Consider the following 27,456-nt stretch of genomic DNA (forward strand, 5'->3'; position numbering starts at 1 on the left):
ACACTGCAGGCTGCTGCCCGCAATGGCTGAGAGCCTCCTCTTCCCTCTAATGGTTGCACCAGGACAAGGCTGGAAGAGAACTGGGCTCGGTAACACTCACCATGGAGAATGAATAGGCTCCCATTCTCACACCCCATAAACATCCTCATGCACACCTTGTTAAACACCACCCAAGAGACTGCATTTCAAGCAGTTTTCCATAAACTCCAGGTGACCTGGATACAATGCTAGATAAAACCATCGGATAAAATACAGCACTAGAAATACGTGAACCTGGGATTAGAAGATCAGGGGGACTTAATGAGGAACCAGCCTTCACATCTGGACTGCTGTAAACATCGCCCGAGCCAGGGGCCTTGTGGAAAAAACATCACACTGATAGTAATTCAGCAAAACGTTCAAGAAATGTTCACTGCTAGCCCCGCAGTGATATGCAGTAGAATTAATCTAAAGCCATGGTGGAAAACAACTGCTGAACCAATTTTCTACTTTGGCTTGTAATGCACCTGCTCTTACAGTGTCTGCATTTTATGCTCTCTTTCTTTTTTTCCTGCAGGAATGTAAATACTCCCACATGAAACCAACCACTCACATAAAGAGAAAGCCAGCAATCAGGCCTTAGTCTGACTACACAGTGTGCTAAAGTGGAAATAAAACGTGTTTGCAAACACAGAATGCTGAAATGCCTGGAGCCAGGACACAAACTGATAACCTACAAAGGAATTTGTAATTATACCTCCCATTTGCACAGAAGGAGCTGCAAATCTGCAAGCAATCAACCAGAACTGATACAACTGCAGTATTCCACCTCAAAGTGGTAGGAGGTCGACAAAATTCAAGCCTCAGGTCTCACTCTCATGTTCTTCTCAGAGCATAGCTGGCTGCAAAACATGTGCACCAAGTCAGCATTGCTGACATTTTTTCTCTGCATATGATGCTACTTCTGGAGGCCATATGATCTGTAGTTCACCATCCTAGCTCTATTTTCGGTAAGCAGCTGCAAGAAAGGATGAAGTGGCATGGTTAGCTGGTATGGGTGGGTAGTTTAAGGGATTCCCAGTTATTAACATTTTCTTAGCCTTCAGTTTAAACGAGGCTGCATAAAGCACCCAACGTCCTCTCCATTCCAGCCCCCCTCCCCAAAATAGTACCAGGACTAACAATTTTTCTTTGAGTGACAGAATGCTAGATTTTATCTTGCAGTAAGTGGAACACAGCTTTTACTCTCCCCTCAAGTCTCTCTGACAGCATACCGTAAGCAGGTTTATGAGGAACATCACCTTGGCAGCGCATCCTCAATGAGCACTTCTGGACAAAATTTTCAATTATAGCAACTTAAAAAAAAAGTGACCAGCTTGTCAGAAATATTCAGCACACTTACTTCCAACTACGTTAACACATTAGGGAATCAGGACACAGTTATTTTCGTTCTTATATATAGGTTAGAACCTAACTTCAGATGCCTAAATTTGAAAATTGTGAAATGTGTCAGCAAAAGCGCTGTCAGAAGTCTGAGCGAAATTAAATATTCTTCTTAAAGCAACATCCTAAGGAAATACTGCAGTTCTCCTCCCCATATAACACGCATTTGCAAAGCTCTAGAATAAGGACTCAGAAAGATCCTGCCGGGTGAACCTTGCTTTGATCTAGAGCATGAATTTCACCTCAACCTTACATGCCCTGTGGAACAGTGACAACTCTACTTTCGACATTGCATAAGGCGACATCTAGCACAGCCCTGTGCAGCCAGTTATGCTTGCTACTGCACATGCATTTACCTGACCTAACTTTAGATGTCAAAAATGCAGTTGTGGATACCTCAGACAACAATCTGTATCTTTATTTAGTAGGTAAAAACGAGCACTTTTAAGCCACAATTCGTCTGACTTATGTTAGATGTCTATCTCGGGACAAAGCTAATCAGGCCTTAGAAATGTCTCTTCACTCCCACCAAGCATAAAGGGAGTGCAGACAACTCTTTCTTAGCCAGATTTCTAAGTTGTACTTACCCAAGGGTATGAGGGAAAAAGCCCAGTCCCTCTTGTACATGAAATGCTGACAGAGAGCAGGAATATTCCCAGTGAACACCACTGCCTGGTGTCACCGCATGAGTGACAAAGCAGGGCAAAGGACTTTTACATTTAGCCATGCCTGTACATTAGCAGTACTGCTGGGATCACTTTGAGCATCAACACTGGTAAAACAAGGTCAGAAACAAGCTGTGTGCAACAGAGCCAACAAGAACTGGAAGCTAACGTGGTTCCTCAGTTTCTGCACCTCTAAGCACCTCCAAAAACTACAGGGAGGTGCTGCACTACATGGACACACCAGTTTGGGTGTACTAGCCCCGCTGCCCGGCACAGCTTCACACAAGGACCCCCTTATTAATAACTGGTGTGAGTTACACCGGTACAGCACTCTCCTGCACCTCTTATGAACAGATTCCTGCCTTACCTAATGAGTAGTCTGCATCTTTAACAACACTGGCCGTGACCCCGTCACTTCAGCTTTCAGGTGTCAGTAGGATATTGCATGCTCGGTGCTTTTATAGATCATAATTATTCAACCAGACTTTTTGAAGGAGCTCATCCTTGAAACAGAGACATTGTAACACAATAGAAAAGATTTCTGTTTTCCTTACATTGAAACCAACATAGAAAAGGCACAGCCTCTCTACTTACCATGCCAGCAAAAACAGGGAAATCATGGTCAGAAATAAGTTTCAAGTTTCAGTCCTTGGTGGAAGAACAAAGAGGTTAATTTTAGGTATTCTGCCACTTTGGGCCAACTTTTGGGGCTCATATAACTCTCCAAACACACATCCCTAATGGCAGATATGCTGTTGAAGAGACCTGATCCATCCAGAGGCATGTTCAAAATATCCCTGTCAATTGCAAGTATTTTTATGACTTGGTGATGGTGCCCAAAGCACTTTAGTTTAACAGAAGACATGTGGAATTGATTCCTCTCTCATACCAATGTTAATCATGACAAATTCTAATAAAGTCAGAATTAAATTGCTTTGAATATACACTAGCATGCACGGGAGAATACTGTGACTGTGTGTATTTCTCAGATATTTTTTCATTTCTTTTTTCTTATTTCTCCTTTTCCTCTGGGAGATCTCATTGCCAGTTTCAACAAAGGGCATCATCTCTATGCAGATGATATCCAACTCTACAACTCTGTCAACTCACTCTCTGATCCCCTTCTTGCCACCTGTCTTCAGCATGTCAATCAGCAGATGGCTACACCATCACTAAGGAATGCTTCAAAGGCATTCAAAATGTTTTAAAAGTCCTCTTTGTTCCATGTCTGTGGCTCTGCTATCAGTCTTCTTAATTCAGCCCTTCAGTTCTAGGCCAAATATCTTACCGTGATCCACAACAGAGCTCTCATTTTCCCTTCCCCTGCTTTAAAGCTACTTCCACAGTATTTACAGATTTATCCACACTTTGACACCTGCTTCCTCTGCTTTATATTGAATGCTTTACACAAGTTTAGAATAATGCCATTTTATCCTTTTTTTTTTTTTTTTTTTTTTTGTCCCAAACAGTCTTTCTAAACTTCTCCAACCAGGTGAAGGAAAACAAAGCACTACTTTGTTTCAAAAAGTGGAGATTCCCTCAAAAAATTCCAACACCTCACAGGTTTTCTTGAATGCAGAATTTCATTTTAAGGCTTGTGTAAATGCTTTTTGGCATCTACAACAGTAAGTCAAAGCCATTCAAAATGCTTACAACGGCAGCACTGTTTTTGCCAAATGCTAACATTCTCAGTATTATCAGAATATAATTGTTTTGATCTCTATCAGATCTCTCTCATGGCATCTAATCTTGTGCTTCACCTTATTTTTTCCTTCACTTTGTCCTTTCTCCAAGGCCCCAGAAATTAGAAAGCAAGGTCATCCCTTCACATATCCTACGTTAACCTTGTCTGCATTTTTAGTCCTTCGCTTGAAACCATTGAAATATGTAAACGGTATCATCTCTGGTACAGCTCAGTTCCACACTAGTATTTCAAGGATCTGTGGCATCAACTTGGCAGAATTGTTCAGAGCACCTCTCATATTAAAAGAAGCAGAGTGCAGAAGTGAAGCATAGCCACATAAGGGAAATAAAGGGAAATCGAAGTAGGGATCTGAGGTAAAAATATTGATGATCCCCTGATGTACAAAATACCAAAGAAAAAGTTGCACTGGGCAGACCATGCTATGTAACAAGCCATTGAGAAGTGTACAAGCCATTGAGAAGTTTAGGTTGGATATTAGGAAGAACTTCTTTACTGAGAGGGTTGTGAGGCTTTGGAACAGGCTGCCCAGGGACATGATGGAGTCACCACCCCTGGAGGTCTTTAAAAGACGTTTAGATGTAGAGCTTAGGGATATGGTTTAGTAGAGGACTGTTAGCGTTAGGTCAGAGGTTGGACTCGGTGATCTTGAGGTCTCTTCCAACCTAGACAATTCTGTGAGCTCAGGGGGAGTGAGGGAAGCGGGCAGGCAGCGGGGAGGCTGTGGGGACGCAGTGACACGGGCGGGCAGCCCCACCACACCCCCAGGCGAGGCGAGGCGGGCACAAAATGGCGGCGCCTCCCCCGCCCCTCCTCGTTACCACGGCAACCCCCCGCCGCCAGCCCGGGAGCGGGGCAGTTCTCGCGAGATGTCGGCGGGCCGGGGCGGTGGGCGCGGGGCGGGGCGGATTTGAAGGCGGCGGCGGGAGGCGCCGCGCGAGGCAGGTGGGTGCTGTGCGCGCGCCCCCCTCTCCCCTCCGCGTGCTCCTTCGCGCCTTTTCCCCGCGGGGCCGCGCGCGCGCTGCTGCCGTTGGGCGTTGTTTACCCCCCCCTCCCCTGCGGTTGGGCTGCGTGCGCGCGCTCGCCAACGGCCGCAGGTGTGCCGTTAGCGGCAGGTGTGGCGTTGGGAGGGCGGGAAGGGGAGGGGGGGGGGCGGCAGCCTCCGGGGGCCTGGCCCGCGTCTTTGCCTCATGAGGGGCGGGGAGAGGGGGGGCGGAGGCGGGGCATGGCCGCGGCTCGCTGCCTGCTGACGCGGCGGTGGCGGTGCCAGGGCTCCCTCGGCGGCGGGGCTTGTGTGTCCCCACAGCACGTGGGTTCTGTGTTCGTAAATGTGAGGGCTTAAAGTGTCAGCGCCGCTATAAGCATGTGTAAGGGCGAAGGCTAAACCATGAGGGGCTTAAATAGCGAAACCCTGCAATTCCTCCTCTTTTTTTTTTTTTTTTTTTTTTTTTTAATAAGTGGTACCTTAAGAAGGCAGCGTGCGCAGCCTTCAGGATGAAAATCCATTCTTAGGACTTAGACCCAAACCCTTTCACTGAAAGGCTTGCTTCTTAAGTCTTCTCTGTGCTATCACCCCAGGCTCTGCATGAGCTGTTTGCTTGTAGGTAGTTATTTCCAAGTTCAACTACAATTTTTGAAGGCAGTTTGTCCCGAATGAATATTTATTATATGTTCCTGGAGAACACTTGTTAGACAGCTGTGCTTGGGTGCAGTTTCTTTTTCTTCACTCTCCATCACTTACAAAGTATGCTTTTAGGAAGAGCAGTTTTCTGGATTTGGCTTCTAATTAATGACTTACGCTTACAAAATGTTTCTGTGCCTTTGTAATCTCATGCTATCACGTCTCTCCCCACACCTGCTGATATCAGAGGGGAATAACTACCAGCACTTTGTTAAAACTGTAACATTAAATAAGTGTTTTGCTGTTTTTAACAGGACCCTTGGCTTCTGTGAAACTCTAGAAGTTATGTGGAATAAGTAGATAACTCAGACCTTTGTTTGGAATTTCTTCCAACAAGAAGGGAAACTTGTGGAAAATGACACCCGGGAAGGTTTTGCAACCTGTATTGAAAATGAAGGTGGATGAACTGTTTTTGTGCTGGTTTAGCCAGCCTGCGACTCAGCTGATATTAAAGGACTGCTTGAGAAGGATCAAGAATGAGGAGAAAACTGAGATCAGAAATGGAGATTCAGGAAATAGTAAAAAGGAGAGGTTTGCTGCTACGGGTTCTGACTCCAAGCAAAGCGTATTAGGAGATGTCAGGCTACCTTTGTCTTTCAGCCCTCCTCAGCTTTCCACTACTCTTCCATTGTCAACTTCATCCAGCTCAAGGAAAGTTTCTAATGTTAAAGGAGCACGTAGATCTTCTGGAACCAGAGTAGTAAGTCTGTTTCTTAGTTTTTAGATCTATTTGTTGAAATTGAAGTGAATTTTGTGGTTGTGGCTTTGAGTTATACAAGCAATTAGTTCCTCCACAGGAGGTGTCTGGAAGCGAAGCAGCACCACAGAACATGAAATGTCAATGTTGGCATGTCATCAGTGCTCAGTGGGCTGAGCTTCTGAAACACTGTCTTGGCTCCTTGGAGTTCTGTTGCTTTTTATAAGTGTTATGTACCTGACACAAACTGAAAAATGGATTGATTTTATTTCCAATAATTTTTGTATCAATAAAGTATTGCCCTGGTTCCTTAAAACTGCAGAATGGGAAGCATTGTAAGATGCCTGATCTGGTACAGCCAACTCATTTGGTATATCTACCCTACTTTGAGCTATAACTTCAAATAAGCAATACTGATCTGTCTTGCTGATAATGTACGTGTCCTGATCACTCCAGTGGGTACAGCACATGTAAGGAACGGTCAGGATAAGTGCTTCCTGCTTTCTGAAGGATTGTCCTGTGCAGTAAGGATAAGGCAGGTATCTGTATTTCTGTGTTCCTGAAGTCATGAACAAACTTCAAGTGGTAGAAAAGCTACAAATAACCTTTTTTTACTTTTAGAAAGTGGTTTTCCATAATGCCTTTGTGAACAAATAATTTTAATAGCCAAAACTTGGATAGATGGGGCAGATAGCCTTGGCTAATAGGGTATCCTGCATCAAATGCATTTAATGTTTTATACTAAATATCTAATGTTTTATCAGATTATCAGACATAATAGTGTACAGAGATTATTTATTTAGTTTAGTAAACAGATCACAGTTCCTGGTCATTTCTTCTTTAACTTAGTTTTGCAAGAAGTAACCAAAGTCAGGTGTTGATGCTTCAAATACCATGCTTCCCATAAGAAGTCCTTCCACTGTAAATGCGTTTGTCCACAATTGTGAGTTCCCTGTGTTTGTTTGCACTGTTATTTTTACAAAATACTGCCTTGACTGCAAATATTCCTCTGTCTGATGATACCAGGCACTATTGTTAGTCCAAGACTCAAATTTGGCTCTGCTGAATCTGCATATTGACAAAGTAATTGTTTTGGTACTGCATGGTACATTCAGTGCTTCCGTTCTAAGAAGGTCTTGGTTTATAAAAGACAATGTCTTCTATGCAAGAATGGCATCCCTGTCCCCAGCCTGACTTTTTTTTTGTGGCTTGCAGTTCAGTTCATTCTAACTTGTAGGCCTCTTCAGAAATAGTTTAAAAAAAAAAACAAAAAAAAAACCACCACGGAATAGAAAGTGTGATGACTGATGAAACTAAGCATTGCATGTATGATCTGCCTTGTATCAAAGGAGTTGTTAACAGAGGCGTGCTGTTTCTGCTGTAGTGCTATAAATTCCAGTTACTTAATAATACTGGCAAGTTGTAAGTGGTTGTTGCTCTCAGCCAGTCTCCATATCCTCCTGCCTGACACAGTCCATTGGCCAAACCCTCTCGTGTCCCAGGCAAGCCATCTCGGGTTGGTATGGGTGGAATGTATTTTTACCCACTGGCATAACAATATGACAGTTTTGTGCTAAAACATTTAATCTGAAGTGTTACCTTTATTTTTTTCTTAAATATTAATTTTCAAATCTAGTTCAACCTGGAGTACTCACTTCTTAGATTCAAGACATCACAGAGTCCAAAACTTGTCAGATTGCCTTTATAATAATAGAGCTGTATTTTATGCATAATCACTATCCAGACTACAAAGCATGACAATTGATTTACTCTTTCCTTTATGTTCGTACTGTCGTATTTTCTGTTCTAGTGAAATGTAGGCATTTAGAAGATGCTCAGTCTATTCCTGCGTCAGATAAGTGAGCAAAGGAAGTTTCCATTACATGCCACTGTTACATGATGTATTCCGTCACTAATTTGTTTATTCTAATTTCTCTTCGCGTATGTTGATTGCTTTAAGTAGGTACCATAAAGAAGAAATAAGAGATTCATGAAGGTGTAACATTATTTGCTTAATTGGAACCACTTGTATAGCGCTGAGAAGCAAACTAGATGGGTGTAGGTAGGTGGTTTTTTCATCCAAAGAATTGGACGGAAGTTTCTATGCAATAAGAAACTTAATTGTGACTTTATTCAGCTGAACTGAAGCATCATGCAAAAGGTTCCTAATCTTCGAAATGTAAATTTTATTTGGAATATGCACCAGCTCTTAAGATATCCCAAGAGCTGCATAATCACATGTTCTGTCATGACAGTGGATTTTTGCACAGAAAGCAGAATATACCCCTTTTCCTTTTCATGCAGTCATAAACTACCCACTGCAGTGTCAAAAGTGATGCATCTGGCTTTGTGCACTTCACCATTGTTCATAAACTGAGCCACAGTATTTTTACCTACTTCATTTGAGCTTGAGGTCCTTGGCATTGTTATGCTTCACTTATGCTTCTAGAAGTAGAAGACAATGTTTTGAATAACTTTTTAACTCTAAGTAACTCTAAGTACTCTAAGTAACAATTCTAAAAAATGCTTAATAATAATAATTTGCTTAACTCTGTGTCCCCGAGAGTGACATTTGGAAAGGGCTTCTACTTCCAGTCATAAAGAACTGGAGGATGATTTTCTTTAGGACTATAGAAGTCAACATAGGCATCTTCTGTATACAGTAAGAAAAGCTTTAACAAAGAATTCTTGTAATGGAGCATATAGGTAGTAAATTTGTTTTGGTAGGATACTTTTTCGGTGTCATTGAGCTGAATCACTGCATTTAATTATGGGTAAGGCTGCTGTACAACTTCTGCTGTCTCTGGGAATGTTCCTATTGGAACTTTTCCGAAGGACATCAAGCAGTAAAGCTGGTAACAGAAAGCTGATATCCACAGGTCATTACTAAGTAGTAAGTATGACTGTGTAGGAAACGCCATTTTCATAATACAAGTTTGTTTTTAGAAAGCCAAGTATTGTAGAATGCTTTCGTGGAATACCAGTCTTGAAATGCATACAGAATTCAACCATGAAAATTCATCTTAGAGTGTGTTTTGATGTGGGTGAAAACAAAACAGTGTTTGTTTAGATGCTTTTGGTTAATTTTCCCTTAGGGAAGGTACTTTGCCTTTGCTTGTATGATGTCACTCAGGGAGGTCAGTGTCTGTCTTGTGTCTGTTGCACAAGTAACTTGTCTACAAGCACAGTAACTGCAAAGTTCTGGTGAACTTCATTATGTGAGCTAAAGTGCTTGCTAGCACTCAATAGTCTTCAAGTAGATTTGTGATTTTTTTATATGCTAAATGTATTAAAATAACAAGAAACCAGAGGCATAGACAAACTTCTACAATTGTCTTTAAAAACAGCGTACTATAAAATAGTCAAGAAATTCTAGAGCTGTAACTTTGAAACTTGAGGAATTGTTGCTGTAGCTTTCTTCTAACCCTTATCACTACTGTACATGGGTTTAACAGTGTTTCTGGCACTCTAAATTATCTTAAACATATGGAGAATACACAATTGTACACTGTTCATCACACTGTCAAAAATGCCAGGCCTCAAGGCCTAAAAGATGCCGCAGGCAAGATGTTTAATCCAAACCAGCTGGTGTGCTAGGCATCTGGGGAAACAATTCACAGAATTCCCTATGGGCATTTTGGAAGGGAGGGGAGTTGCAGACAGAATGTGATATGATCTGACGAAGTTCAAAGTTATTTTCCATTTCTCTGCAGGGTCAATCTTTAATATAAAGATACTTCTTAGGTTGGTTTCTGTATATCCTTTTCTTGAAAAGCAAACTGTTCCTGCTCGTTTATACTATGACAATTATTAAAACTCATTGTCTTGTATTTCTCTAATTTGTAATTTTCCCTACTGCTTTACTATATTGCAGTATAGCTTTATTCATCACTGCCATTCTTGAAGGATTTCAGTTTCCAGTTAGTCGATTCAAATGGAGTGGTACTGCTAGAATCCATTTTAGTTTAAAGGGAGACTAAAATGAAACCATTTACCGTTAAGACAAAGGTTTAAGCATAACAGCACTAATAATTGCTTATTGGAACAACTGAACTGATGGCTTGAGTTAAAGGGTGGATAGCAAGGCTTAGATCTGCATCCTTTAGATCAGTCTCTGTGTTCTCCAGGTGGGCTGTAATGTTTTTGGGGAACCTCCTTTTGTTAACAAGGAGAGAAACTGTTCATAAAATACTAGAAAAGTAAGAGGAATGAGCTTTCAAATCCAGAGAGGTTTTCACTTTGGTCATTATTAAACATCATTAAACTTGGTCAGTCTTGGCATTTCAAGTGTCTTGTTTTGCATGTTGCCTGCATCAGAAGTTGCTACATTGCTACCTCGTACACCTTAACACTAGAAGCGGTGTTAAGTACAGCCTGGGAAACACTAGCTGCATTGGGATTGCATGGCAAACTAGGTTAGACCGTACTCAGTCTTACATAACATGTGTACTTCCGAACTCCATGTTGAGCAAAGCTAGTGTTAGTGGTGCTGTCTCCCATCAGTAGGTTGGGAGGGTGGCAGACTTGGCTTCCAACTCAAGCCTGTGACTTAAAAGCAGACTGTAAATAACCTGGTATCAAGCTGATGTACTTTTAGGATGATAACAAGGCAATATGACAGATGTCAGCACTAACGTGTTCACAGTAAAGGTCCTTCTATGGTGCCAACAAAGGAAGGACAGCCAGAAGTTCATATAAAGGTCTGGAAGATTGTAACTATAGGTATTCCTAGAAAATCATTATTAGTTTCAACTGGGGTGAGATAATAATGGTCAACATAAGCAGTACCAGTGGTATATCCTGTGTTATTCTTAAGCTTTGCTGTACTGAGTAGCTTGGAACAGAAGAACCGTTATCCTGATTAGAGAACCAGTTATTCATTTTATGTAAAAATGACAAACACTTATTCACTGTTACAGCCTTTTGGTAGTGTTCTTTATTATTGCTGTATATTGGACCCAGAGACATTAATATTATGCTTGGCAGTAATAGTATTTATTTTGTTTACACATTGTGCTTTGTTAGAAGAAATAGTAATCTCTTACAGTCCTCTTTCAAAGTGGCAGTTCTACATGAAAGAGGAGATATATCTATCCTATTGGGAACTCATAAATATTCCTTATATGCTGCAACCATTTCTAAAGTTTTTGACACTTCTAGTGCTGAAAAACTGAATTTGGAACTATATGTGGCTTTCTTTAAAATTAAAATTCACATGACTCCTGACACAGGACAAATGCAAATATTTGGTTGAAACTGGTTATTCAGAGGCACTCTTTCCTGTAGGAGTAGCTGTTGCTTAAAAGCAAATAAGCAAAAAAAAAAAACCTTCATAGTTGCATGGGATCGTTATATTCAGATATTTACAGTTACTTGTCTATTCCCAGTCTTTCGAAACATTTAAGCTAATTATAGATCTACATCAGTCATTGAAACAGTTCATTGTTTTAGCAGGTGAGCAGTCTTGGAGGAAATTAGATCTTGATATAATGAAGACAGCTTTTTTTTTTTCTTGCCTCAAAGATGCAAGAGGATCCACAGCTGAGAACCCATCTTGGATTTTTGAGAACCTCTCCTTCACATGCCCTACACTTACTCTGTCAGCAAGAAATGATCTTCAGGCCAAAAGTATGTGTGGGCTTACTTCAGTACAAAACAATGTGGTTCATCCAGTGAACTAGTTTGTTGTTGGACATAATAAATGGCTGCACGGAAATTTTCAGCAAGCAGTGCTACAGGAAGAATCTCTAAAATTCCAGTGGTAATATCGTGGTTCTGTCTTTCAAAAGTAGAGGCTTTGCACACAACTGTTTTGAACTAAATGAAAATTAGGCAATTTGAGTAACTTAATTGGAGAAGATACCAGTTAAGCTCATTTGTTGTTTTGTACAGTCCACAACAAGTGGATACCAAATTTAATGTTTTAACTGTGTCACAATATACAAAATAACTCCTTTTTGTTGGGTTGAAGTACTGTGTTCTCATCTTCAAGTTAACCAGATAGTACTAGTGCACTGGTGGTTAAGATTAGTTTGTATTCTGTCAACAACAGATACAATTTGAAGTTATTTCACGGAAAGCTAACCAGTGATCAAGTGGTGTGTTCATAAGTATGTGCTGGTACTTCATGTTAGATGTGTCTCTTTCCCATGGCAATCAGTATTCCATATTAATAGTAGGTAGAAACTTGAGTCACCCGTGTACCGTCTCTTGGCCACAGGTACTAGCAGTGATAACTGGCTCTTAGGGCTGCTGAGGTAGTGCTTAAATAACCTTTTGCATACTGTTTCTATTAGGTTCTATAGTTTCTATTTCATACGAAACAAACCTTATGTATTTGTTCTGTGCAGATCTTACTAGAAACTTCTGCATGTCTCAGGCAACAAATAAGATGTGTTGGAAGATTACAAGGAGACTTCCACAGCATTTATAGAAATAGATGAGAAAGGAGAATGCAAAGAAAGAAGTTCTGAGTGTGTGAAGAAGGGAAACAGCAAAATTATCAATAAAATGCAGCTGTAAATATGCCCAGCATGAACAGTCTTCATCTAGGGCTTCCTATCACCTTGACAAAACAAGGCTTGTAGAGCTTATGAAACTGCTTGACTTGATCTGTTTTTAAAATTCGTCAGAATCAGGAGAACAGTTTCTAAACAATTTTATTCCTATAGAAGCTAGATCTGTATTGGTAATCAGCTGATCTAGATTTTGGTAAACGATTCTACTAGATATATTGGATATAGTGAACAGTCTTTATTCTTGTGGAGTATCTCATTGACTAATATATCAAGCAAATTTTGAAATTAAATTATGTTGAAGGTACTCGACAGACTAGGTTTTTCTTACTTCAGTCTAACATTAGTATTCATAAATAGTCTTCATTTGCATCAAACACCTTTCTAAAGTTTTCAGTTAAAACTTTAGATTTGGAACAGAGATAACCTTTATCATTGCCTTATTTGCTGTTAACGTACTGAAGGGCATCTCCTAAAATATTGAACAGTGGCTTATTTATCAAGTAACAACTGAAGTGTAAGCTAGACTGCTTGAACAATATTTGTACCTTACAGCAAGTCTCTCAATGATCTCTCAAGCATATGCAGTAAGCTGTCCTGCAGCTGTCACTGACTCAAAATTATGGTCTTGTGATTTCAGGGACTAAATTACATGAGGTGTTAACTTATGATGCCCAAATTAAAGTAGCTGTGGTACACCAATCATTTTAGTTTTGGAAATAATGAAATTCTAAGCTGTGTGTTTCTGAAGGGATTCGTTGAAAATTCAGTTCATGTGAAAGTGGTAAGTACTGAACAGTTGGTCCTATGTTTAACTAAATTGCTGGGGGGCAATCTAAGAACATGAATGACAATGTTTTATATACCAGATTACTTTGTCAACTTCTAAATTAAGGTGATACAAGGTAAATAATACCAACCTGGAAACAAGTAAATATCCAAAATGGTCTGTGTGACTTTGAGAAGTTGCATAATGCCTAAATTAGGCTCCATTATAAAAGTACCTGTCTCCTGTAGGAAAGTCTAAGTGTCATTTGTAATCAGCTTGAACTGACACTTCATTTCAATGTGTTCTGCTACGCACAGGCATACCTTGATAAGCTCCAAATGCACAAACGGTGGCTTCCTCTGTGGATACACTTCATAAGCATCATGGTTAATCTAAAAACAGCATTCTATAAGGGCAGGTGTAGCTTAAATTTGTATTAGCCAAGATATTTTTATTATATCTATCTGTTTAACAGTCACCTCAGTAGCATCGGTTTGGGTGCAGCTTTTTCCATGGTCTAATGAACAGGTTCATCTGAAGATCACAAATAGTAAGGAGGTTTCACCTGTAAAGACCATTCCAGCAACCTGTTTCCATCAAAACTCTGCTTATGCTATACAGAAATAAATAAAATGTGAACTGAATCTTTTCCTAAGATGGCAGAGAATGAGAATTGTTCTGAACGGGGTACTTTACTATCCTTTAACTGCCAGGCTTCAGTTTTATAATATCTCGTGTTGACGCTTGCTGAAGTTAGTCTGCCAGATGCAGTTAGTAATCTAAAAAGGCTTGTGCTATGTCTTTGGAGTCCAGGCAGTGTAATCATAGCAAGGTGACATGTATCTTATCTTGCTTCTAATCTGATAACAGCCCGTGGCGTGGTGTACATACATGGCATTCTTCTCATAATGTGCAGAGAATCTGATCAGCCCATCCTTCCTGAGCTATCAACATATATCTTCCATCTAATTGGCGTCTTGCTGTTCACTGTCTTACCTCCTAAAAACTTGGGATTCTCCCAGTAACTCTGGAAAGAACCTCCAGGCATTGTTTTGTCTACTCCAAGAGTACTGGAAAAATTAAATCATTAGAAAAGACGTACACATGCAGGTCTTCCCTGTTTTTTTAATTGTCTGAATGTTCCGTCGTGGAGGCACTGCATCCTTCAAGAAAAAAAAAACAACTTGATTCCTTCTGTGGTCTGTACTTTGTAGACTGTCTCCCTTGGGTTTTGTCAGACTACTGCTGGACAAGCTGTTTGGGCTCTGGATCTTAGAGGTGACCCACTCACAGGAGAGTTAGGGATGGATAATAATGCTGTGTCATTCTGTTCATCTCACAAGTACATCATCTTGTTCGGATCTCTTCAAAGCAGTTTGAAATGGGAAGGTCTTAGTAAGAAGCAAGTTAAATAAGTATCTGAAGAACTGGGAAAACTGCATGTCTGGGATGCTATTAAATCCCTTTCCTTATCCATCAGTATAAGAACAGATAAGTTTCAGCTTTAGTCAATGAAAATAAAAATATTTGTGAATTTAATATTAGAAAATCAGTATCAATAGGTTCTCCCCACCCCTGAATGGGTCAGCTTGTCAATAAGTGTTAATGTGCTTAGGTTGCTTAGGCAAGATCAAAAAGCAGAATGTTCTTTGCAGCTTTCTAATTATTCTTGGAGGTTCCCATTCTCTAAAAAGGTCATGTTTTACAGGACCCGTCCTACTAAAATTTGAGATCATTAAATCTTGCTATGAAATGCATTCTCCTGAGAAGAGAATGTTTTGTTTATTGGTCATAATAATGGAAAATAACACACACGGGCAACTGATGCTTTAGGCCATTCCTATAAAGAAGCTTTTTCCCTCCAAAGGCGTTTCTGAAGACTTCAAGGGTAGTTTTAGATTTCTGTCCAAGAAGTATTGTCATTCCTCATTTATTTAGACTTTGTCAGTGGAAGTTGCTGTGTACAGTGTTAAACAGAGCAGTACTGCTGATGCTAGGGAGCCTGCCTAAGCTGTGTTTTCCCTCCTTGGTCATAATACCAGTCTGACTGAAATGGACATCATCTTTTTAATCTTTCCCCTTATTTCTCACTTTGTACCTTAAGAACTGCTGATACAATAATGGTCCATAGGCTAACACTGGCCTGCAGGGTTAAAGATGTGCAGGTTAGTGTAAATAGTGTATCTGCCCAGCCAGCGTTATGTTTGCTCAGTGTCACTTGCATCTCCTGTTGTGCAGTAAGTTTTTTGTGGAAATCTAGACTTGCTGGACACTCAGTTGGACTGTGGAGCTTTGGAGTGAGGAATAGGGAACCAAGTAATTATCAATTAAATATGCCTCATTTACATAAATATCTAGTTGCAACATCTCTCAGTATATCAAAGGCCAGATAAAGACTATCAAGAGTTATTTCTAGATTAGATAATATTAAATAATGGTGATATTCTAGTTAAAATCTTTGTTGAAGATGAGGTGGGCAACTCATCCTTTTAGGGCTTTTTGTATTGTCTGCTTGTTTCTCTGGTCTAGCAAAGAACTGCTGCTTCCATTTGTCATCCTTCTGGTATATTTCTCACTTCTCATTTATTTGTTTTTCTTGCCTTATAGTAGCTGTATTTGGCTTAGCAGCTTTAGCTGATTGACTTTTTTGTATATATTCTTGAGCTATTTGCTAATAGTGCTTTTTCCACTTAAAACATCAGAAATATATCCTTTGTACTAAGTTAGTCATGCTAACTTATATATCTTCAATGTACTCAGAAATATGTTACCTTGCCTTAATTATCTTCTAACTGCTCTTCTCTGCCCCTCACTAGTCAGTTCCTTTTGGGAAGTTGCATGTGTTCTCTGCTGTGGAGATAAGGCAGAGTGTGTGTTCTGGATTAAGGGGAAAGCTAATTTCTGCAGCATTGCAGGCTGAAGGATTCAATTATAATGCACATTGTAGCCATTGAGTTTACTCACGCAGCCTTAAAGTGTCTCCAAGGCCAAATGGGCCTTCTGTCACCGTGGTTCTTGCGTGATTGGGTTGAAGTCTGGAACCCAGCTTTTGTATGGCTGAATGCAGTTTGTTACATATTGAGCTCCTTATTTTCTTGGAAGCTTCCTGTAATGTTTGGATGCTTTTTTTTTTTTGTATGCTTTAAGGCCAGTTTCTGATAATTTCCTAAGACTTTAGAAGATTAGTCAGTATATACTTTTCACTGAGAAGAAAATATAGAAAAAAATGCATTTTGTAAACAAACGTTTCAGTTTTTCCTGAGTTATGCTTCAGGTTTCTATTTCTTCTCTGTTCCCCAAAACAGAGTAAGTAAGATTGGACAAAGTAAGATTTGTCCAACCTGAATACTTCTGTGTTGCAGCCACATAAGTCTTACATTACATGTTCAGACCACTGCTAAAGTGGTGAACTCTTTAACCACAGTCCCTTGAGTCAGATCCATTCATAGTGTGTATCTTTAGCTTTGGAAGGAAGCTCTGAGCATGCATCTTCCCTTCTGTTTATCTAGCTAATAATAAGCTGCCAGGATACTTGAACAGCTTCGTGGCTGGCATCCAGCCGCTTCACCCAGGAAAGGATTTTGCCTTAGCTTTCACTGGAGAGAATTCAGAGTTAGGGTGAATGTAACACTACACCTGAACATTCCTAGTTCAATCTGGATGGAAGCTTTCCCTTTCTCCTGTGACTAATTCATGACTGAAAAGGGGAAAACTGATCTTAAGGGGCTCTTGACCACATGTCTTCAGTAATGCTTGTACCTGCTTAAATGTGGCAGTACTGAACCTTTTTCTCCTTAGATGGTGTAAAGGAAGTGAGAGCTGCCACTGTATTTACCTCTCAGTGCATTGCGACTAAATGTTCACTTGCATGTAGATTCTTCACATACTGCAGCCTGTCTGCTTTCAAAAACTATACTGCGTACAGGTACATAACTACTAGGTTTGAAACCAGGCTAGTGACAGTAGGGCTAGAACAACATTAAGCTAGCAGTGGGATTGATGTACCATCTACTTGGGCTGTGAAGTGGTATTAAACCAATGAAACAGAACATCCAAAATATTGAATGCAATATATTAGTAACTGGTGACACACGCAGAGCTTCATTTGAAAAAGGGAGTGAAATTCACGGCTCTTCAAAGTGCGGTTCAGAACAACAATTTCTTACTGAGATTCCTTTAGCAGGTTCAGGTGAACAGGAGCTCCAGTCCTTCAGCCTCACTCTCCTTGTGGCAGCCAGTCATCTTAATGACATACTGTGGCCACCTCGACCAAGACCGTGATTGTACTAGTGAACTGGAGTGCATTACCTTGTGAGAAGGGATGAAAACAGAGCAATTTATGTAAGCAGATACCTTTCCTTACATATTTTCCTTCTCTTGAAGGAAGGCCTTTTTTCCCTAACTTGAAATGCAATCTGCCTTGCCTGTGTGCAATACAACCTTCCTGACCTTCCCCAAACATCTTAGTCTGGAATTGGCATCTGCTGCCCAAGTAGAATTCTTCTACTCTAACACCTCAGTCCTTCGTCTCAAGTTCCAGGCGTGCTGCTGTTGTGCGTTGCATTCCCTGCTCCCCTCTGGCTTCCTTGTGGCCCAGGGTTACCACAGGTTGGTTGATTTGGTCTTCCTAAAAGGCAGCAAGTGACAGCCAGCTTTGTTCTGTGCAGGTTGACAGCCTCATCATGCCAACCACATCTGACTCTTGCCTAGTCAACTCCTTACTTGCTCTACTTCTGAGATAAATAAATGTCTTCATAAGTTGCAATAACGAAGGAGGTGGGGGAAAAACTAGATACTGAATTAAAACCAAGAGAACAGGCTTTCTGTCATCACTTACTTCCTAACAACATGTGTTAAAGTAAAAAGGATTTAATTAAGGCAAGTCATGTTTCACTAGTACCTTTTCATAAATTCCCTTTTTCGAAATCTCGCAAGCTGTGTGTTGTGGAGTTTTTAATATATTGATATGACAGAATGGCTATGAGTAAACGAACGAGGCTAAAGATTATAGATAAACACAGTGGAGCTAAAATAATGCAGTCAAGTAAGAAAACTTGAGCTTCATGGTGAAATAGTTGTTTCAGTGTTTCTTGGCTGCATACGTTTTTATCTAATCAAGAAGGTTATTTAGAGCATGAGGGATGAAAACAAGAAGACTGGCCACATCTTTCTATTTATGCTATTAGTAACTACACCCGTGCATGACAGTTTAGAGGCATTAATCAGACAACATAAAATATGCAACGTAAAATATCTTAGAGAATTTGAGGGGCTAAGAGTGTTATATTGCAAAAACTTCACCTGTTATCTTTTAACGTACATAAAAATGTAGAAGAGAAAGGACACAATGTCACTACCTTCCACAAAAGATTATCAAATGTGTATTTCTGGGAAGGAGATTGCTGTGGACCAAAAAGTAGCCTTATTCCCCACAAAATGTATGTAAGATTCAGTAAACTGAAAATAGAGCAGAATGGTACCTAACTCTAACTTTAGTGCTACTGAAATGTGATAGGCATGCAATCTAATACACGGATATTAAGTTCTATAAAAAATACTATTTAAGCAATAAAAATGTATCCTGTCAATTTTGGGGGGATTTTGGTAAATCATTGATATTCCTAATGTACTTCTTCCTAATGTACTTCTATGTGAAACTAGGTGAGCTGCTCCATGGAAGTTTGCAGCTTTTTTCCATTGTCTTCATTTTTCCAATGTGATAGTGTTCCTGCTAAAGGACTGGAGAGCTTAAAAGGAGTTTAATTGCTGCTCAGTAAGCCTTATCCTTTGGTGAGGTACTTAATTGAAGCTAGACAGTGAGTGTTTTGTGACAGAAGGAAAAGCTGAGGGGGGATGGGAGGAGGAGGAAGCTACGAAATGACCACGGCTGGCCTCTTCACATTCCTCTGGGGCTTGCTTTTTTAAAATTGGAAGCTGCTTTTATAGATGCTCCTCCAAACAGGTTTGTTTTTTTCCATACTATCCCATTTAGACTTTGGAATGCATGTACAAAAGGGCAGGCCCCCAAAGTGACTTTCCAATCTGTTTTTGTGATTCCAGCCAAGTTCCCTTTAATGTATGGAGCAGGCGAAGTTGAGCTGAGTCTCTTATAATATCACAGAACTCAGGCGCAGCTGCTGCTGCTTTAAGTGGCACTGTGTGATAATACAACAGCTCTGCTATTTACTGGGACTCAAGTGCCTGGACTGGCACAGAGACATTATATGAAATCCGAAAGCATGAGGATAAAGGAAATTTCTTTGCGGCAAGACCCTGATCTAAGAAAGGAGTTGGCATTGCTAGCTCGAGGATGTGATTTTGTTTTACCTTCTAGATTCAAGAAGAGACTGAAAGCTTTTCAGCAGGTCCAGGTTTGTCTTTCAGTTCTTATACAATTAAGTTATTGTATTCAGCTGTATGTTTACAACTGTGCAAATTTCAGGAAATACATGGTAGTTATTCCTCAACTAGCAGTATTTCACTAGGTTTCATGTATGTTTTCTGTGTTTTAGAAGGTTGCACAGGTGCTTCTCTGCAAACAAAAAGACAGGAGAGCTTACTGAGTCATGTAGTATAGATGAAGTATGTTTGCACAGAGACATATGCAGTAGAAAGTTGGCGTGCCTATTGCCATTTGACTTTTCGGACTGTTTTCCTTAATCCGCATAGTCACAATCTGTGTATTTCCCCTGGGGGATTAATTTACATTTTACTAAAATCTACTGAAGTAGGATGTAACTTTAACTCAGAATATGTCAAAGTGCTTTTATTTGTCCATGATGATTCTGAATGCCTTTGCGTTGTTGTTCTTTTGGGCTTTTATTTGGATGAGATCAGTTGTTGCTACATAGTTCATACATGTGCCTCTACTGTTTTGCAACAGTGAGTTAAATCCACCATTTTAAAGTGAGCTCCTCATTGAGAATAGAAGCATTTGAAATGTGTGGTTCATAGGAAAACTACTTATAAATGTTTCAAAGAGATTCTTTTGTGAGGGCAAAATCTTAAAACTTTTATTGGAGAAAGTCAGTATTTCCTCAACCAGCACCAAACTTTAAGTGTTTTGGTGGTATGTGAAAACATTCACTTTGTCCTTACCTCACCCTCACTTCTAACTCATGTACTAAAGGTGTATCAGTGACAGTATGTTTGGCATTTTTTTTACTTGTTTTTAATTAAGGAAAGTTTGGTAGTTGAATAAAAATTACATTATTTTAAGATTTCTTTTACTTTTCAAATCATTCTAAATATAGCCAACCACTTAATTTTGTGTTCAGAGCACTAGTGTCCCTTTTGGGTGACCTTCAAGAGAGGGCAATGGAGCTGGAGCCCTGTGACCCTAAAAAAGTGTTAGCCGTGTACCTGTTATATTTTTACTTCAAATTTATTTCAGCTGAGCTATATAAACAACATTTGTGCCTTTTTGGAAAGACTAATTCAAATGCTGACCTATCAGGTTTATGGTGTTCAGAATAAACTTGTGAATGAAAGGATTTTTGAATCTTTTAATGCTGAACACTAGAAACAGCCAAAAAGGAAAATGTTATCTTTAATTACCCCGAAGTAGCAGTTAATATTTCTGAAACTCAGAGCATGAGGCGAGCTTAGTCTAGTCATGGCATCCCACTGTAAACAAACACTATTATTACCTTGTGTGGTGCCCGTTAACTTGATCTGCCTTTCATCGAGTGATAGCTGGATCGCTTGCACTTGTACGAGGCTTTTTTGTGTTGAGCTAGAAAAGGTCTCAATATAGTATGGCAATGCGTATCTAAAAGCAACTAAATACTTTAGAAAATAGCTTGTCTAATGTGTTTTTTCAGTTTTGATATCCTGCTAGCTGTTACCTTACAATGCAGAAAATGAACAATCAATTTTCACTTTTAACCAGATTTTCCCTTGGGTAAATGGCAATTGTAGAATAACATGTTAAACCACTTAATTGTATTACAGACAAAACTGTTTGGGCAGAACAAATTTAATAGGAATATAAAACTAAAATCTGATGTCTTTGCTCAATCTGATATAAAGTATTTTATCTGGAGTTCCTTTATAAATGCTATTTTATTTCTACTATTTCTACATGATTTTTAGAAGACCTTTATGAAAGTACCTTAAATATGCAAGTGTCAGTAACTATTGATATAGAAGAAGATGAATATTCTTTACCTTCATGCTAATGGTAATTTCAAGTTGTGCCTCGTGGGTCAGGTGCATTTCAAAGAATATCTGATTATATTTTACGACATAATCTCTGAAGAAATTTCATGTTGAAATGAAAGACTGCTTAAAGCTTTTGTAGAATAACTTGAAAACCTTTTCTCAGTTGCTGAGCTTCATTGCTGTTGGAATTTACAGTCTTCTATACCACTGCAATATTTACTTTCAGACAGAACAGTTCTTGAAATTGATACAAAATCAGAATGCTAAAATCAAGTGTGAATGAAGGCTGACCTGTTTTTCCCATGCCTGTACTATACTTCTATAAGCATTTGTATCCGTGAAGTTTCTGTAAGATGTGAAACAAAAGTCAGATTGTTTTGAAGAAACGTAGTGCTGTAGGAGTTAATCTCCTGAAGAGAAACAACTAATGGTCATGGATGGTGATGGGTCAACATCTGCTCTGATGTGGTTTGGAGTGACTGGGACTCGCACGGTTTCTAAGAATTGAGGTGGTGTTTCTTGCATAGAGCCATATAAATTTTCCATAGATAATCACCTGTCCTTTGGAATTGGCATTCAGTGGAGTGTAGTAAATCAAGCTGTACGGAAAAATCTTTAAATGGACAATCAGTAGTGAGGTGGGTAGGTTTGGTAAGTGGTGGAGCAGACTGCTTCTCAGCAGTTGCATTTATTGATAGAACTGATCAAAATATCTATTTCTGGAAAGACTGTTTCTCAAAAATAAGATTAAAACAATACACAACTGTTGAAATGTTCTTTGTTATGGGGAACTGAATTTGGAACTGAACTTGAGTACATAATTTTGCGCAGACCAAAGAACATTAATTCATCTCCTTGCATTAGTTGTAGGAAAGACCATTTTTAGGCAATTTTGTGTCTACAGAATATAGTGAGCTGGAAATGCAACACTTGAAGAGACACTGTATCCATCTTGCTCATCAGTTCTCTGAAACTTTTGAGGGAGAGGAAACTTACCACCATGTCAAATGGACTGCCAACAGCTGGTGACATCCCTACCTGTCAGAGCTGGAATGTAAGCAGCATCATTACCTAGGCTATTTGAGGAAAATATATCTGAAGTTGGAAACAAAATGGTAACAGAATAAAATAAATCTGTGTGCAGTGACATCCTTACACCCATGTAGCTTAGTGTTAGCAGAAAAACACCTATTTTCCTAGTTTAGCTTAGACTCACACTGCTCACGTAAATTGGTTGAGTTCTAACACAAACTAGACTTCACTGAAGTCAAATTTGCACTGAATATGATTTAAAAATAAAGAAAAATTGCACTAAATCTCAAACTCATCCCCTGAATTTCAGTGCCAGAACTATGTGCTGGTGTATTTTCTGATACTTGAACTGCATCGTACGTCTGTCTGCTGTTATTGCTTGGCGCTCCCTGGAGCTGTATGCGTCACACCTCAGTGTGGAAATGGCAAGCTACTGGTTCCATGACCACCTGTTAATGATACTAAATGCTGCTGCTTTCGCATGCTATTTATGTCAGCTGTATGTGAAATATTTCTTCAACTTCTCCACTGGGCCTCCCAAGATTAGCTTTCCTTCTGAGTGAAGTTAGGCGTGCGTTAGTGCCTCTTGATTGACAATGAACACCTACAGCCTGTAGGTGTTAATGTGTGCTGGGCCAGTGTATGCTTCTGCTGTAGTGTACTGGTTCTTCCAGTAATGGAGATAACATTGCCGTTTCTGAGGGAAAGTGGATTTTGAAAAGCTTAATTGAGGCAGTTGGTTTTACATCGGTAGTCAAGAAGTAAGTTGTATAGTAATTGGAGGTCTTCAGCAGGCCAGCTTTTCTAACAGGGTCAATTTTCTAATTTTATTTTGTTTGGAGATGAATTAATACCACAGAGGGAGACATGATATCTGCTTTTACGCAACTTTATTCCCTTTTTAGGGGGGGAAATAAATTTGCAGGGTGGGGTGGAATGGAAGTGTCATTCTGAGTGTAGCTTATAGCTATGCTTGATGTTAGTTTGGTGTAATGCCAACATTTAAGACAGAATGAGAGTATCTAAGCTGCCCACCGAGACTGGCTTGTTAAGGTGAGAGATTCCCCTAGACAGTCTGTCACTAATGGATTGCCAGGTCCTCAGCTCTAGCCATGCAGAGGAAGCCAGAAGCAAATAGTCAGTTTTCTGCCACTTGCGTGATGGGAGACTCCCTGTGCGAGCTTAAAATGTATTGGCTGCACTGTGGCAGCAGCTTCTTCACCTGCTGGTGGCTGGGTCATAAATTCATGCAAGTGTGTGCTGTTTCTGTAGCAAAGCCAATATGGTGCACGTTTGTTACAGCTCACTTGCACACATGATTTAAGAGTCTACACGTCAGTACCCTCTGCAGATAAGTCCTGACCAAACAATTCAGGTACCGGAGACTTCTGATTTACTCTTTTTCTTGCCTTTGGAATAAAAGTTTCACATGCCTTTTCTCCATTTTTAACATACTTCTCTTACCTTTATAATCATTTACACTACCTAATATAGCAGGTGTGCTCTGACTGTTGACAATAGTACTGTGTATCCTAGAAAGCCTGAAACAGTTTGGCATGTTTCTGTATTAAAGAAAATAGCCTTCAACTTATTCAGGATCATAGGAATGTGCAATTGTTTTCACAATTGTCCAAATCAGAATTTGCTGGGGCATTGCCAGACAAAAAGGTAACAGAATACTTACTACACTGATGACTCCACAGCTCAGTAACAAGGCTGAGCTGGCTGATATTTTTCTTGTTTGAGTGGATTTTTTTCTAGGCTCAATTGCCCTGAGTGACTGAAAGTTGTTTTGATGCAAACATGGAAGGCTGCAGAGCTTACGAATTAAGTGGCTGTCTGTCTTAGCCCTATTTGCTACTTCTGATGCTGAACTGATGGCCTGTCCTGACAAGGGCTGTTTTCCATAGACAAATGTTAGAATTGCCTGAGGTAACTGGCTGTCAGTTTTTCCCCATTAAAATGATGTTTAGGCAGTCATGACTCCTGTGCAGGTAGTGAGTCCCAGTGTGATCCACTGGCTGTGTACAATCACAATGATTATGTACTAGGAGGCTCTTACCAGCTAGTCTCCTGAAACAGAACGTGCTGGTAAGGAACAGGAATACGGATTTAACCTATGATCAAAGTATTTTCTGAGAAAGCTGCAGCTATTATGCAAAACTGGGTGTATTACTGACGTGGATGCTTGTTTTGATATAGCTCGTAAAATGGAGGCTGTCTGACAACAATTCCCAGGCAGTGACTAATATTTTGTACCCCTTCTATCATGGCGCAAAATGTAGTAGATGTTGCCTTTCATGAGGTATTTTTTCTGAAGTTTACTTTTCCATTTTATAATCTGTACCATTTTCATTTCCTGAATTAGCAGGGGAAGCAAAAAGTATTTCCACTGGTCAGCAACAGCAAATGCTTAGAGGATCCTACCTCTGAAGGCTCTGGTAAAAGCTCTGTCAGCAAATAAAGCAAGTTACTTGTGGACATATAAGATACAAACTCCTCCTGGGCTCATGCTTTTTTTTTTTTTTTTTTTTTTTTTTGGGGGGGGGGGGTGTAAAATGTAACTGCCTCTTTTTTTTTTTTTTTTTTACCATTCCACCTGTACCCCACCCCAAGGGAGTTCTGAATGAATCATGGAAATCATGGAACTCTTTCTAACTGTGTAACTAGAAACTTGATGTGGGAGTTCTGTGTAATTAAAATGTGGGGGACAACTAAATATATGTAGCTGTATTTTAAGGTCTTTCTACGGCAATAATGTATGTGCAGTAGAGTACTTCAGTTCCCAGCAGGACTGCATTAGTCTGTTTCAGCTATACCAGCTTGTATGTTCATTGCATGCTGCTCTTTTACATGTGCGTGGAATACAGCTCATCTGTGGTGACATGCTTTTAGTTGAATGTATTTTTAATGTCAATGCAAAAGATGGTATGCATGGAATGTATCTTGTACTTTAAGTGGAACCCTTTTCTGGATACCACTACCTACCACCTCCTCCTACGTGAGAATTAACACACTATCCCAAATAGCTTTGTGTACATGGTCCAGACTTCTGCATGCTCTGCTCTGCAAAAATACTTAGACTTGAACATGGGTTCAGTTCAGTGGCTTTCTTGTGGAGCTCACGTTGTCTGCTTAAATGTGACTTGCTTAATTCAAAGGGGAAACTAATTATTCATAGCTCTTGTGACTATCAGAAAGTAAGTAGCTGAACTACCTGTTACTCTGCTGTCCTGACCCTGAAAATGACGGGAGGAATTTCCTTCAGGTAGCAAGCGACAAAATCTTTTTTCCTTCAAAATCAGAGGTTAGCAGACAAGCATTGTTTCAGTGACAAAATAGATCTGATTCTAGCTTGTTAAGAAGCTGAATTTTCCAATATTAATTTATAAAATGTATGTAAACTGGTACCTCTGCAACTTGATAGCCAGTGATATTCTAGGATCAATACTTTGCTGGTGATGTTGCTATTTGCTATTAAAGTGGACCACATTAGTAGTTCATTATTGCACTAGAAATATAGTAGAACTCGGTGCTGAGTATTTGGGGAAAAAAAATCATACAAATCAACCAACTCTTCTGAGCTTTCTATTTATAGTTCAACCACCAGGTGATGAATCAGTGAGGGTTTTGCCTGACTTAGTGGACGGAAGAGAGATCGGATCAGTTAGGTTTGCCAACTGCTTTGTCTCTAACTGGCAGTACCAGGGTCTGCACTCTGAACTGTTGACCTCTGAACACAGTGAGGCTGACAGAGTTGAACCAAACACTGAGCTGTTTTTATGTTTGTAGCAAGAAAATTAATGTATATATATATATATTTAGGTCATGGAACTCTAGCTGTAATTCCATACCTCTGTGAGTAGGAGTGCAAGTCGAGGGTCTTCCTTAAACTTCATTTTACTGATTCCAGAAACACCAGGGCATGTTAATTCTGCCAAAATGTGACAGTGCGATACACGGCTTGGTACCTAGAATAATGTTGTTTTAAAATTGGGGATTATCATTGTCACTAGATGACAAGATGGAGACCTTAGACTCTTGTACAGAAACAGGTTTGAGAGTAAACTGCCAAGAACATGCATAAGTCAGATAAGAATGATAGGTTGTGTGTGAAAATGAGACGAGGCATGATGTGGCACACCAGCAGAAGACGCCCAACATAATTGTCTGGGCAGAATTTTAAGGCAAATACAGACTACACTTGGGGGAGCTGCTGAACAGCTGCTCCCTTGTATCGATTGAAGTGATACATATAAAATCAGAAACAGTACTTTAAAGTACTTTTTTCCTTCTAAGGGTACATGGCTAGAACTTTGTGGAAAGCTGCATTCCTTTTCTCATTTCCTCCCACTCTGTAGCACCAATTTTAAGTGACTACAGGCCAAGCTGGATCAGAGAATTGATCTGAGTTAAGGCTGAAAGCAAAAGCAAGCCAGTTTAAAAACTATCAGGGCTAAAATTAATAGATGTTTATCTCTTACTGTGGAAAGGAAAGAAGAGCATGTATGATATAATTAGTTCCTATAGCACATCCAAAAACAGCTGCCAAATAATAACTGAAGGATAGGAAGCAACTGGGACTGAAAAAGCATGTGTTGCCAGAGGACTTGTGCGTGTATACCCTGGCACCTGTTTTTGGCATAGGTTCATTCTCTGTAGGTGTGTCTCTGAGCTTGACCACGTCTTAACTTTCTGATTATGCTTGGCAAGATCAATCACAGTCTTAGCATAGTTCTAAGGGTAATGTAAACTTATTTCAAACAGCATTGCCAGAGTATTCCTCTAACCTTCCTCAGGTTAGCACCAG

The 27,456-nt window shown here is 39.8% G+C and overlaps 1 protein-coding gene across 4 annotated transcripts in view; it reads left to right on the plus strand.

Moving 5' to 3' along the window:
• The first annotated feature begins 4,623 nt into the window (after positions 1-4,623).
• Positions 4,624-27,456, plus strand: part of PPP2R3B (protein phosphatase 2 regulatory subunit B''beta) — a 49,731-nt gene continuing 26,898 nt past the window's right edge. The window contains exons 1-2 of one of the 4 annotated variants that reach the window (XM_027447015.3): positions 4,624-4,734; positions 5,725-6,170. In XM_027447015.3, the coding sequence (XP_027302816.1) occupies positions 5,826-6,170 (345 nt within the window). In that variant the 5' untranslated portion in view covers positions 4,624-4,734; positions 5,725-5,825. Of the gene's footprint in view, positions 4,735-4,754; positions 4,887-5,026; positions 5,157-5,724; positions 6,171-19,482; positions 19,823-27,456 lie in introns of those variants that run through there. The other 3 variants (XM_027447011.3, XM_005025380.6, XM_005025381.6) reach the window with 3 other exon arrangements.

The sequence above is a fragment of the Anas platyrhynchos genome, chromosome 1 (assembly GCF_047663525.1).
Source record: "Anas platyrhynchos isolate ZD024472 breed Pekin duck chromosome 1, IASCAAS_PekinDuck_T2T, whole genome shotgun sequence".
Classification (NCBI taxonomy): Eukaryota; Metazoa; Chordata; class Aves; order Anseriformes; family Anatidae; genus Anas; species Anas platyrhynchos.